The 12,450-nt window shown below is 36.1% G+C and overlaps 1 protein-coding gene across 1 annotated transcript in view; it reads right to left on the bottom strand.

Moving 5' to 3' along the window:
- Positions 1-9,886, bottom strand: part of DCL1 (dicer-like 1) — a 34,237-nt gene extending 24,351 nt beyond the window's left edge. The window contains exons 1-5 of the mRNA XM_039027565.2: positions 8,057-9,886; positions 7,843-7,956; positions 1,345-1,555; positions 832-1,226; positions 523-754 (exon numbers count right to left, since the gene is read on the bottom strand). Of these exons, the coding sequence (XP_038883493.2) occupies positions 523-754; positions 832-1,226; positions 1,345-1,555; positions 7,843-7,956; positions 8,057-9,226 (2,122 nt within the window). The 5' untranslated portion in view covers positions 9,227-9,886. The remainder of the gene's footprint in view (positions 1-522; positions 755-831; positions 1,227-1,344; positions 1,556-7,842; positions 7,957-8,056) is intronic.
- Positions 9,887-12,450: the final 2,564 nt, after the last annotated feature.

Here is a 12,450-nt window from a genome sequence, read left to right as displayed (position 1 = left end):
CTTTTTTTGTCCAATTAGTAGTTTGCCTTTTTTCTCTAAGATGCCTTTTTGTATGCCTCTTTGTTTGTACTTTTGTATTCTTTCATTTTTCTTGATGAAAACTTGATTTCATAAAAATAAACAAATAAAAGTATATCAACATAATAGGAATGAGGTCATGTCCCCTGAGCGATTGATGAAACCCCCTTGCCCGTTCCAAATCTGTTTTGTCAAACTAATGGCATTTAATTAGCAATCTAATGCAACATAATTAGAATAGCATTATGAACTACTGATATTCACGGAGTACTCTGCCAAGATATGTTCTTGGAGAGTAGTTTTCATCCATTACTACTCTCTTTTCTTCTCTTTCCTCTTTTTATCTTTCTTTCATTTTTTATGTAGAGCAAGGAGGGGATAAAAATAAACATTTTTTTCTTTTTCCAGTGATCACGCCTTCAACCTGCCAAGTCGCTGACTGAGAGCACGTGGCCTAGTTAGCATGCAAGTCCAAACAGCAAAAAGAAGTTCTATCATACACACCGTGGCTGTCAAGAAGTTCCCCCTCCTCGATCTCATCATGATTTGATCTGTTATTAGCGACATCTTCCTCATAAATTGAAGCTTTACCATCTTTGTCAGAAACAGCTCCTTCTGATAGCTGGCATTGTAAGAGAGCGACAACTTTGTTCAAATAGGATTCCTGAAACTTGACGTCCAGTTGATAATTAGCCCTCTCATCATTCTGTAAAGCTGTCAAAAAGGACTGTGCAACCTGCCAAAATGCTAGATGGGATTATTCGGCGAACAAGTTAAGACTATATCTTGTCAGACATACTTATAAACCCAAACCTTGTAAGCACACCACTGACCCAGCTCCCCAAGTGCATAATTGATCGCTCTCAACTTCTGTATTAGATTAGCAGCACCATCACTTTCTGTTCTCTCAGAAACACCATAAACTTGGCGCAGCTCTTCCCTAGCACCAGCATCCCTAGCTCCCATAAGTTGCCATTTACTCCTCCTAGAACTTGATTTTGCAGCTTCCTCAACTTCCACTTCCATTTGCTTTATCTGTTCATGAAGGGACCACAAAGTGGCAGCTTTGTCATACTCCACAACAACTTCCGATGGCATTGGAACATGTTTTTCCAACTCCTTGCGGTCTTTTATTGTGCAGACTGTGGAATCTAATTTACTTTCAAGGTTACGGATCTTAATTGCACAGTCTATTTGGTTCGAAACACCTGTGTATGGCATATTTAAAGCAATAATCACAACAAAAAAATTAACTATTACTAACTCCAAGATATTGGACTTCAACATGTAAACTAGAGTTGGAAGAAGAAGCCCAAAGTCGCGCACCCTTTAAATTAACAGGCGAAGCAGTCATTCCAAATACAGATGGTCTCTTCTCCTTTGGTGTGGTATGATAAAACTCAGACATAACTAGGGAATAGGGGTGCTTCTTAACAGCATGATGGCACTCATCCAAAATCAGCAGATTGATTGCTTCCATTTTTATTATGCTGTGCCTCAAAATGTTCAACAGTATCTGTGCCGTCATAACCAGAACCTGCATTTGAAGTAAAGTTATATTGCATGACACCACGTTGATCAGTGGACCATAACATGAATGGTTAAATAGAATTTCATGTATGTCACGCATTTTAAAGCAACAAAACTCCCAATTTTTTATTCTTATTCTTACCATTGAAGTGTTCTAATAATCAAAAAGTATGTTTTAGCAAAATTCTTAAAGCTACAGAACAAACAAGAAACAGAGCATGTTTACACAAGGATTGACAAGTGATAAAAGCAACCCAGATAAACCTTTGCTTCCAAGAAAGATAAGGCACCAGTACATATAATCCCTTTTTTAAATAAGAAACACCACTTTCATTTTGAGAGACATGAATGAAAACAAAAGAACAAAAACTGCACAAAAAAACAACCCAAGAAAAGGAGAAACAAAGCCAATGCATACATAAAAGAAATCAAATCTAAAAGAATAAGACCTAGCAAATAGTTACAGAATTCTTTTTTCAATTTCAATAAGTGAGGGTGAAATGACTCAAACCTTTGACCACTTGGTCGAGAGCATATGCTTTAACCAGTTAAGCTATACTTAAGTTGTCAAATAGTTGCATAACTCTTTTTTAAAAAAGGTAAAAATTTAAAATAATAATAATAATAATAATAATAATCATTGATATAATGAAAAACATACTAATGCTCAAAACACAAGAACCATTAAAAGGGAATATAAAATCATACACTCAGAAATTACGACAGAAAGATAACATTCCAATTAAGACAAAGATCTTGAATAGCACTGGAGGATTAAGTGGATTATGGGGTGTGTTAAGAACCCTAGATATTCAGGCTTCATTAATGGTAGACCAAGGGGATGAAGTTTTGCATCAAGGGGAATTAGGCAAGGTGATCCCCTTTGGCGTTTCCTCTTTCTTCTAGTTAGTCAAGTCTTGGGAGTTCTAGTGGATAACCTTCATCGAAATGGGTCTTTTTGAAGACTTTGTAGTGGGAAAAGAGAAGATCCATGTTTCCATCCTTCCATTTGCAAATGACACCTTGATATTTTGTAAGTATGACAATAATATGCTAGTGAATTTAAAGGAATCTCTTGAATTGTTCGTTCAGATCAGAAGATTAATTGGGAAATATCTGCCTTGTGTGGTGTTAATGTGGATGACAATGAGCTGCTGTCCACTGCTGCTAGTTTGAATTGTGAAGCTGTTCATATGCCTTTCCTCTACCTTGGTTTATCGTTGGGAGGCTACCCTAAACAGGTTTCTCTTTGGCAACCGGTAATAGACAAAATCATGCCAACCTGTCCAGTGGAGGGAGAGCTACTTTATGTAAATCAGTGTTGTCTAATCTTCCAACTTACTACATGTCAACTTTCTTGAGGCCAGAAACTGTTATTTCAAACTTAGAAAGAATATTGCGAAATTTCTTTTGGGAATGTCACAATGGTAGCAAGGTTAACCATCTAGTGAAATGGAGCCTAGTCAATAGATCTCTAGCAGATGGAGGTCTCGGTTTGGGAGGCTTTAAGGCAAAAAACTTGGCTCTTTTAGCAAAGTGGGATTGGAGATATATGGAAGAAGAAAATTCACTATGGTGCCAGGTTGTTAGAAGCATCCATGGTAAAGACTCTTATAATTGGCATGCGGCAAGTAAAGATGGAAGAAGTTTGAGAAGTCCTTGGATAAGCATTTCTAGGACTTGGCTGAAAGTGGATGTTCTAGCTAAGTATAATCTTGTAAATGGCAGCCAGATTGCTTTTTGGGTGGATGCTTGGGATGGCATGGTTCCTTTCAATATTTTGTACCCAAGACTTAAGGGATTATTCTTTGGCTTCCTGGTCAATTATCTTTCGTCGCTTGCTTAAAGAGGAGGAAATTATTGAGTATCAGAGTCTGCTTGGGCAAATTTCAGATAGAAAAGTGACAGAAAACTTTGATAAAAGATCTTGGAAACTAGAAGGGAGTAGGATTTTTTCCATGAAATCTCTTTCGGCACATCTATCTCCATCTTCCCCTTTGGACAAATCAATCTATCAGGCATTATGGAAGTCAAATTGTCCAAGACGTGTCAACATCTTGTGTGGATAATGGTCTTTGGTCTACCAAACGTCTCCCTAATTATGCATCGCAAGCTGTCTTCTAGTTGCTTGTCTCCTTCCATGTGCTTACAATGCAGAAGATCTATGACATCTCTTTTTCACTTGCCCATATTCAGCTAAGTGTTGGTGGAAACTATTCAATTTTTTCAATACTCATGGGTGCTTAGCAATGATTTTAGAGATAATGTACGGCAGATATTAATTGGTCCTCATTTTTTTTAAAAAAAAGGAAACAAGCCTTTTTATTTATTTATAAAAAGAAAGTACAGGAGTTGTGTACTTGAAGCAAAAAGACAAAGAACTAAGGATCAGGAGGCGCACCCGGACATCTCAACTAGGTTGACACCCCCTAAGCACCCTCGTCACATCCAAACCAACTAACTCAAAGAAAAAAGTTAAAAGAAAACCTTACAAAGCAACAAAAGAGATACTAAATACAACCATCGACAAACACAATACAAAGGAAATCAACAACAAAATCCTAAGAGGCAAGACCACACTAAGCTCTAAAACAGAGTCCACCAACTTCCTGCTTCTGTCAGTCCATATGGATGAAAGCCTGCCAATTTAAACATATATCTTGTAGAGAGTAGGCTGCAAATGCTTTAGAAAGAGAGCAAGTCCATATGGATGAAAGCCTGCCAATTTAAACATATATCTTGTAGAGAGTAGGCTGCAAATGCTTTAGAAAGAGAGCACCATAGTGAAGTATTAAGTTTAGCAGCCTCAAACCGAGCAAACCAAGGGGTTTCCTTATCTTGGAACACTCTTTGATTTCTTTCAAACCAAAGTTCAACGAGCAAAGCTTTTACAGCATTAGTCCACAACAGAATTGAAGATTTTTTTAAGAAAGGCCCAACAAGGATCTGCTGCACATTATCCCTGAAAACGTTATCAAAGACCCAACAAATGGTGAAGCATTCAAAAAGAGCTCTCCAACAATTGTTGGCATAAGCACAGTCAAAGAAAATGTGTTGGAGATCTCCCCTTCTGATTTACATAAAGCACACCAATTGAGAGAAAGAAAATGGGAAGGCAACTTCTGTTGTAAAACTCGAGCAATTAAGGGCTACAAAAAGCCTGATCCAAACTGTAATATTTACTCTCCAAGGGCTATTGGACTTCCATAATGCTTTCTGAAGGCAAATAGCGAGTGGTGAAGCCAAAGAAAGATGTTTGACCAGTGATTTTACTGAGAAGGAGCCACTAGCTTCTAGGGACCATGTGCGAGAGTCTTGACAATTCATTAATTCTTTCTTGGACCAAGAATAGCAAATTCTGGAACTCTAAAATCTCTTCTTCCTTTAAGAGCCTTCTGAAAGTGATGGACCACGAAGATGTTTGAGGATCCCAATGATTCGAAACTGAACCATTTGGGTTGGTAGCTATTCCAAACAAGGATGGGAAGTTGTTTTTAAGGGGAATATTGTCTACCCAGGGGTCATGCCAAAAAGCTATTATGCTGCCATTTCCTAACTTAAAAGCTGCCAACACTTCCACTTTCAACCATGATCTTGAGATGCTTATCCAAGGACTACGAAGGCTACACTTTACCTTTCCGGAAGTGTGCCAATCAAAAATACATCTTCCATGGATACTCTTAACAACTTGTCTCCAAAGAGAGGTGTTTTCGTGCATAAAACACCATCCCCACTTAGCTAAAAACACCAAGTAAAGTTTCTAGCCTTCAAGCCTCCTAACACAAGTCCTACATCTTCTTGCTTTCTAGAGACAAGCTCCCATTTTACCAAGTGATTTGTCTTACCACCTTTGTGGCCCTCCCAAAAGAAGTTCCTTATGATCTCTTTAATTGGTCCTCATTTAAAGAGAAAGCCTCGTTTGATTTGGATCAATGCTTTCTAGAGACGAGCTCCCATTTTACCAAGTGATTTGTCTGACCACCTTTGTGGCCCTCCCAAAAAAAGTTCCTTATGATCAATGCTTTGGATCAATGCTTTTAAGCCTTCAAGCCTCCTAACGCAAGTCCTCCATCTTCTTGCTTTCTAGAGACAAGCTCCCATTTTACCAAGTGATTTGTCTTACCATCTTTGTGGCCCTCCCAAAAGAAGTTCCTTATGATCTCTTTAATTGGTCCTCAGTTAAAGAGAAAGCTTCATTTGATTTGGATCAATGCAGGCTTTGTTGGCTGAATTGTGGTTTGAGAGAAACCAAAGGGTGTTTCATGATAAAATCCTTGGATGGTCAGAACGTTTTGAAGTCGCCCGACGGAATGCTTCTTTGTGGTGTATTCAATCCAAGCATTTTGAGGCCTATTCCATTCAAGATTTTTGTTTAAGCTGGCAGGCGTTTATCTTTACAGCATATTTGCTCTTGCTTTTAGGCTGTTTGCTTTTTGGTGTTTTGTTGTAGTACTTTTGTTTGGAAGCTGTCTTTCTTGTATCTTTATTCCTTCTTTGCAAGGGCTGTGTTTTAGCCTTGAATCCTTTTATATAGTGATTAGTTTGTAGGATATGATATGGGCGCTAAGTATGAGGTTCCAAAATTTTAAGATAATTTTACAATTTGAGTATCTTATGTGAATTGGGTTTTTTTTTTTTTTGTATTTTGATTTTTTTTTATTTGGAATTTATTTTGGGTGGAGGAAAAATAGATTAATGTTTATTTTGATAAAGGATGTTGAAGATTTGAATTTAAGTTTGAAAGTTTGTTTGGTTGAGGGATTTAAGGAGATTTCCTTGTTGGAATGGAAAAGGGAAATTGCCATGAGAAGCGTGCCAGAGGAAAAATTTTCATCTTCTCTTTCTCTTCCAGCCGCACAACGCCGACTTCCCCTCCTTTCTGTTTTCGTTCACGCCACCACCCACAGCCGCGTCTCTCCGTTCGATCACACCGCCAGCCTCAATACTAAATACAATCTCTCATCAACTTCATTAGCTTTTAACTCAAGGATGAGCTATTTTAAGGTAAGAGGACATCTAGCACCATATTTTCTCAGCCAAATCAGCTCCATTAGCCCTCACGAAGATGGAGGAATTTTGGCCTCCAAGTTGGGCAACAATCCATGAAGGTTCAAGCCCAAACTAGGTCAATTTTTTACTCTCCACATAAACATAGGTGGTCTAAAGAAGGCTCTTTTACATCCATTTCTCCCCTCAAATTTATGTTGGTGGTCTTTTGGCCACCAAGTTGGGCAACCTAATCCATGAAGGTTCATGCCCAAACGAGGTCAATTTTTTACTCTCCACATAAACATAGGTAAGGTCTAAAGAAGGCTCCTTTACATCCATTTCTCCCCTCAAATTTGTGTTGGTGGTTTAAAGACAGAAAGGCTGTTTTGGTCAAACACCTCGAGAACTCTTCTGTGTATATTTGGATGGAAATGAACTCTATAATTTTTCAAATAAGTATAGATTTTCTAACTATACTTAGTTATGACCATGTATAGTTTGCACAAGTTTTTTTATAACTACTCTACTAATATGATCAACTTAGATTGAAGGGCTTCTTTTGTATGATCTTTTGTTTTGCAAAAAAAAACCTTGTCCATTTGTCATTTACGTTTTTACCCTTTTTTGTACGGCTCGAAGCCATTCAAATGGTATTTCCTTACTCATATCCAACAAAAACATAATTGAAAAACATTAAAAGGTATTGGTAGAATTACAAAGAAAAATTATAAGCAAAGACTTAAGGGGGTAACTACACTTTGGCTTCATTCTGACGTGATTGATTTCTATTAGATCAAATGGATTAACATAACCGAATATTCATTGAATATGATAAAATGGAGTAACAAATCGTATAGAAATAAAAGACCTACTTTTTGTGTGAAGCGTAGGTTCAAAAGTTCCAGACTCGGATAGAGGGAAAATGTCAATTTTGGCCCTAATTTTTTTTGGAAAAAAAAAAATCAACTGCATCTAACGAATATGAAGCACGTATCTAGTACAAGATTAATGAAGCTTTAAAGAAAAACGACATGATTTTTGTTTAAATTTGTGAGTTTTGAAATATCTATTCAAATGTCGATCTTATGCATTAATTGCACTTCCTTTTGCGTAAGGTTTGGTTTTTATCAAAATAAGTAAGTTTTGAGAGATACTTTTGTTAATTTTAGTGGGTGAATTAAGTGAAAATTAAACATTTGTTTAAAAATGGCAACATATTTTTAAGTTTAGGGTTCGATTTGATGAAATTAAAAGTTCAAGGAGCTATACAGGATGAATAATATGCTTTCAAAGAGGAGCTCTTACCTGTTTGGTTTCAAATTCACGCTGCCACCTTCTAGCATCCCAAAAATCTTGACCCATTTCACCACAGTAATGACCTACTTGATAGCCAGTTCTCTCACGTATAACCTCAGCTTGCTGAAATTACAGAGAAATATAATACAGTCAATTCCTTACACAATGAACAGCTACCGGAGGCAATATTACTCTATTGAACATTAGTTACTTGTTTTTTAACCTGATAGACAAGTGGAACTTTGGGAACTAAAAATACAGCAAGCATCTTCTTGTTTCGAGTTTGTAAATCATTATAAATACTTTTAATGAGAAGAACAGCAATAAGTGTCTTCCCAGCACCAGTTTCGAGAAAAGCAATAGTATTTTTCTTCTTAGCTTGTTCAAGAACATCCAACTGATACTGACGAGCTTGTTCCTCAGGATTTTTTTCTTTAATCTCCTCGGAACTTTTCTCCGCAGTTCCCTGGAATTCCAGGTTTTTGTCATTATCAGTCATTGTTTCTCTGTTACGATCCGCTTCCCACATCCCTGAGTGAAAAACCATGTCATTTGACCCTGATTTGTCCCTCTCCCAATAACCTTTTTGTTCCCGCTCCCCCAAATCCCTATCTCTTGAATCCCTTCCACTTGTACAATAATGCTCTCTCCTCCTAAAATAACCTTTTTCCCTTCTACCTATCTCGTCTCGGTCACGCAACCTCTTCCTAGTGTGAAACTTTTCTCTATCCCTAGATGGACACTGTCCCCTGTTTGCATAATGCCTCTCATTGTTGCCATTGCTAATACGAGGTCTCTTATTGCTTCTCTCCTCATTATCACAACCCCAATCTCTCAACGGCACATCATTACTCCCCTCATGTTTTTGAATTCCATTTCTCCTAGGGATTTCAACAACTCTGAGCCCTTCATATCGATTTGGTTGCTGGAACCCATCATCAGATTCATAGCGCTCGCAGATATGACGACCATTATCAAGATTATCCTTGCTCAGCCCATTACATTGAAGAATTTCTATCTGTACACCATTGGACTGCACAGTTGAGCTATCAACCGGCATACCACGAACCCCAGATGCCTCATTCTCAATGAAAAAGCCTTCCCCCACGGTGCAATCACGATCGCCATTACAAGTTACCGGAGAGAGGCTTCCCCCGTTCTTGATACTGTCAAGAATGTGATCAATTCCACCAAAAAAATCGTTGGCCAGGTTCTGTTGATCGGAAGTGTGTTCAGCTGAGGATCCGGGGGCAATAGACGCGTGGAAATCCACAAAATCATTGATGATGTCGCAGGAGATATCCTCACAGGCATCAAGCCAGAAAGAAGAAACCCCCAGTGAACATGTTGGCTCGCTGCTAAAACTTCCCGGAACCCTAGTCTCATCCTCCATAGCAGACTAGTATAACAGATAAATTAGAAGCGAACAAGAACTAAGAAATTTCAATTTCTGGAACTTGAATAAAAAAAGTAAAAGGCATAAAAGAAAATCGAATTGAAGACAAAATCTCTACAAAAAGATAGAAAACTCAATAAAGATAGAAAAATGCTCGGCAGTGAATGGTTGACGCAGATGGAGCGGAAGCTGGGGAATGAAGGAATGGAGAGAGAGACGCAGAGAGAGCGAGAGAGAGAAGGAGAATAAGTTGCAGAAAGTTGGGAGAGTGATAGACCGTACGAAGCACGCAAAAGTTAAGGATTTTGGGGTTGGAAGTAGGGGGTGGAGAAACCCTAAACACCCATAAACTTTGAGCGTGATTCTTTGAGATTCCACGGCCTATCAAACGCCTTATTCTGCCTCTGTTAAATACTTGTTTGAATTTGACCCCACGCACTTTCGTCTTCCCCTCTCTCTCTCATGTCTCTGTCCCTCAGATTTTGCTTCTGCAACTTCCCCTGCTTCCTCACTTTCTCTCAAGCTCCTGCTGCTATACCCCAAACTAAGCTCCGAAGCACCCAGACACATTCCCTGTCGCGGTTTTCTTTTTTCCACTACGAGAAATACAATTTTCATTATTAATTATCCCTCTATTATGAATATTATGATAATACTAATTGACAAGGTTGTCATGTCTCTATTTTCAAGGTGTTGTTTATGCATCTCAAATATTACATATTATTAATATTTATACAATTTACTTTTTACTTATCAAATTGTCTATAAATAGTGAAATTTAGTGGATTTTGTAAGATACATATTGGACAAAAATAAAAAAAATTTGAGAAATTTAAGAAATCCATTTTTTTTCTTTATTTAATTTTGTTATTTATTTATTTCATATATTTATGTTTTACGTTTAATTTATTTTAATATTTATTTATTTTATTTTATTATTATATTACATTATTTTAATATTATATTTTAATGGTATCTGTAGTCGTATTGTACTCCTTAATTTCACAACACATCATCAACACGAGCTCTTATCGTTTTCCTCGCTAAAGATAAGTCCTAAAGATATGCCGGTTTTTCTCTTTTCATTATAATTAATAGATTAAATATTTTTTTACATATCTAATATATATTAAATTTCTAATATAAATATAATATTTTTTTTATATTGTTACTATAAAAATATTATAAACCTAGAATTTGTAGTATTTTATATTAATGGTAATAATTATTTGTAATTATTGCTTGATGCCAAGATTCACGTGGATGCCATAAAAATGTGATGTTTGGAAAATAATTCTTTTTCCGTAAATCTGTAAATGGATGCATTTGAAGTTCCAAAATTTTAAATCAATATGTTAGAGAAGATATTTTTTTATATTTCGGATATGCTCCTACAGTAGCAATATCGAGATAAAGGTTTTAAACAGAACTAATTTAATGTTTTCTTGTGGCTGAACAAAATAACGAGTTATTGATGAAAAATCATAAATCTTGACCAACTGGAACGACACCATTCCCTGAAGTGAATGTTGGGAATGTTAATAATCGTAGTCGATGTCGTGATCGTGACAGAGGAATAAATATTTATTATTTTCGTGGTGGTCGTTCTAGTCATTCAAATTATATATAAAACAAAAAAAAAAAAAAAAAAACCACATAAAATGATGATCACAACAGAGGAAAAAACCTCCACAAAAGTATTGAAAATAAATGCTTCCGATATGGAATGACTAAGCATTGGTCACATACCCGTCGTACATCAAAACACTTAGTTGATCTCTATTAAGTCTCCCTGAAAGAAAAAGGAAAAAATGTAGTAGCAAATTTTGCATACAAGGATAATGACATATTTGACTCATCTCATATAACAAATTTGGATGTGGCAGACTTCTTTGAATATTGTGAAGAGAAAATCATCAGAATTGATGGAACATTAAACATTTTCTTTGACTTTGGAAATATCTAGACTTAATGTTGTTTTTTAATCCATCTCCATGTTTTTTTTTTCCTCTTAGTAGATGTTCACCTTTGTATATTCCAAATGTTGTTTTTCTTATTGTAATTATTTTCTTTTAATGGAGAAATTTGGATCATTTTCATATGTTGGGTGACTCAAAATAAGTAAATAAGATATATGTCTAGCAGACAGTGCAACTACACATACAATAGTTACAAATAGAAAATATTTTTCCAAACTAACAATGTTGGAAGCAAAAGTCAATACGATATCATGTTCTGCAAACCTGATTGAAGGCTTTGGAAAAACAAATATTATTTTTCCTAGAGGAACAAAACTTACAATGAACAATGCATTGTTCTCTAGTCAATCAAAAAGAAAACTACTTAGTTTTAAAGATATACGTTGCAATGGTTATCATATTGTGACTAATAAAAAGAATAATATGGAGTATCTTCATATCATATCTACTGTCTCATAAGAAAAACATATACTGGAAGAGTTGTTTACTTTATCTTTTGTATTATATTATACTCATATATTAGTAATTGAAACATATGTAACAATGAACATGAAGTTCATGAATTCAGACATATTTACAATTTGGCATGATAGATTAAGTCATCCAGGGTCTACAATGATGAGGAGAATTGTTGAGAATTCAAATGAACACCCATTGAAGAGCTAGAAGATCATTAAATCTAATGAATTATCATGTGATGCTTGCTCTAAAGAAAAAATAATCATTAAACCATCACCAGTCAGAGTGGGCACTGAATCACCTACATTTTTATAATGAATTCATTGTGATATATGTGGACCTATTAACCCACCAAGTGGGTCCATTTAAATATTTTATGGTATTGATAGACGCATCTATTGCTTAGTAGTTAATTGTTAGACCATTGCTTATGAGAGCTAAGCTCTCTACATCTATATGAGGACATGCTAATTTTCATGCAGTGTCACTTATACATGTTACGTCAATAGCTTATCATAAGTACTTGTCATTACAATTAGCTTATGGCCATGAGACAAATATTTCCCAGCTGAAAATTTTTGGATGTGCAGTATATGTTCCAATTGTTCCACCATACTAAGATGAGTCCTCGAAGGAGGTTAAGAATATATGTTAGATATGATTCCCCATCAATTATTAAATATCTCGAACCCCCGGCGGGTGATGTATTTACTGCACGATTTGCCTGTTGTCATTTTAATGAGACAGGGGAGGAATTAAAAAGTTGGAAAAAGAAACTACAAG

This window comes from Benincasa hispida, chromosome 1 (assembly GCF_027475165.1).
Source record: "Benincasa hispida cultivar pf3 chromosome 1, pf3_genome.v1.1, whole genome shotgun sequence".
NCBI lineage: Eukaryota > Viridiplantae > Streptophyta > Magnoliopsida > Cucurbitales > Cucurbitaceae > Benincasa > Benincasa hispida.
This window is presented reverse-complemented; position numbering and strand designations above follow the sequence as displayed.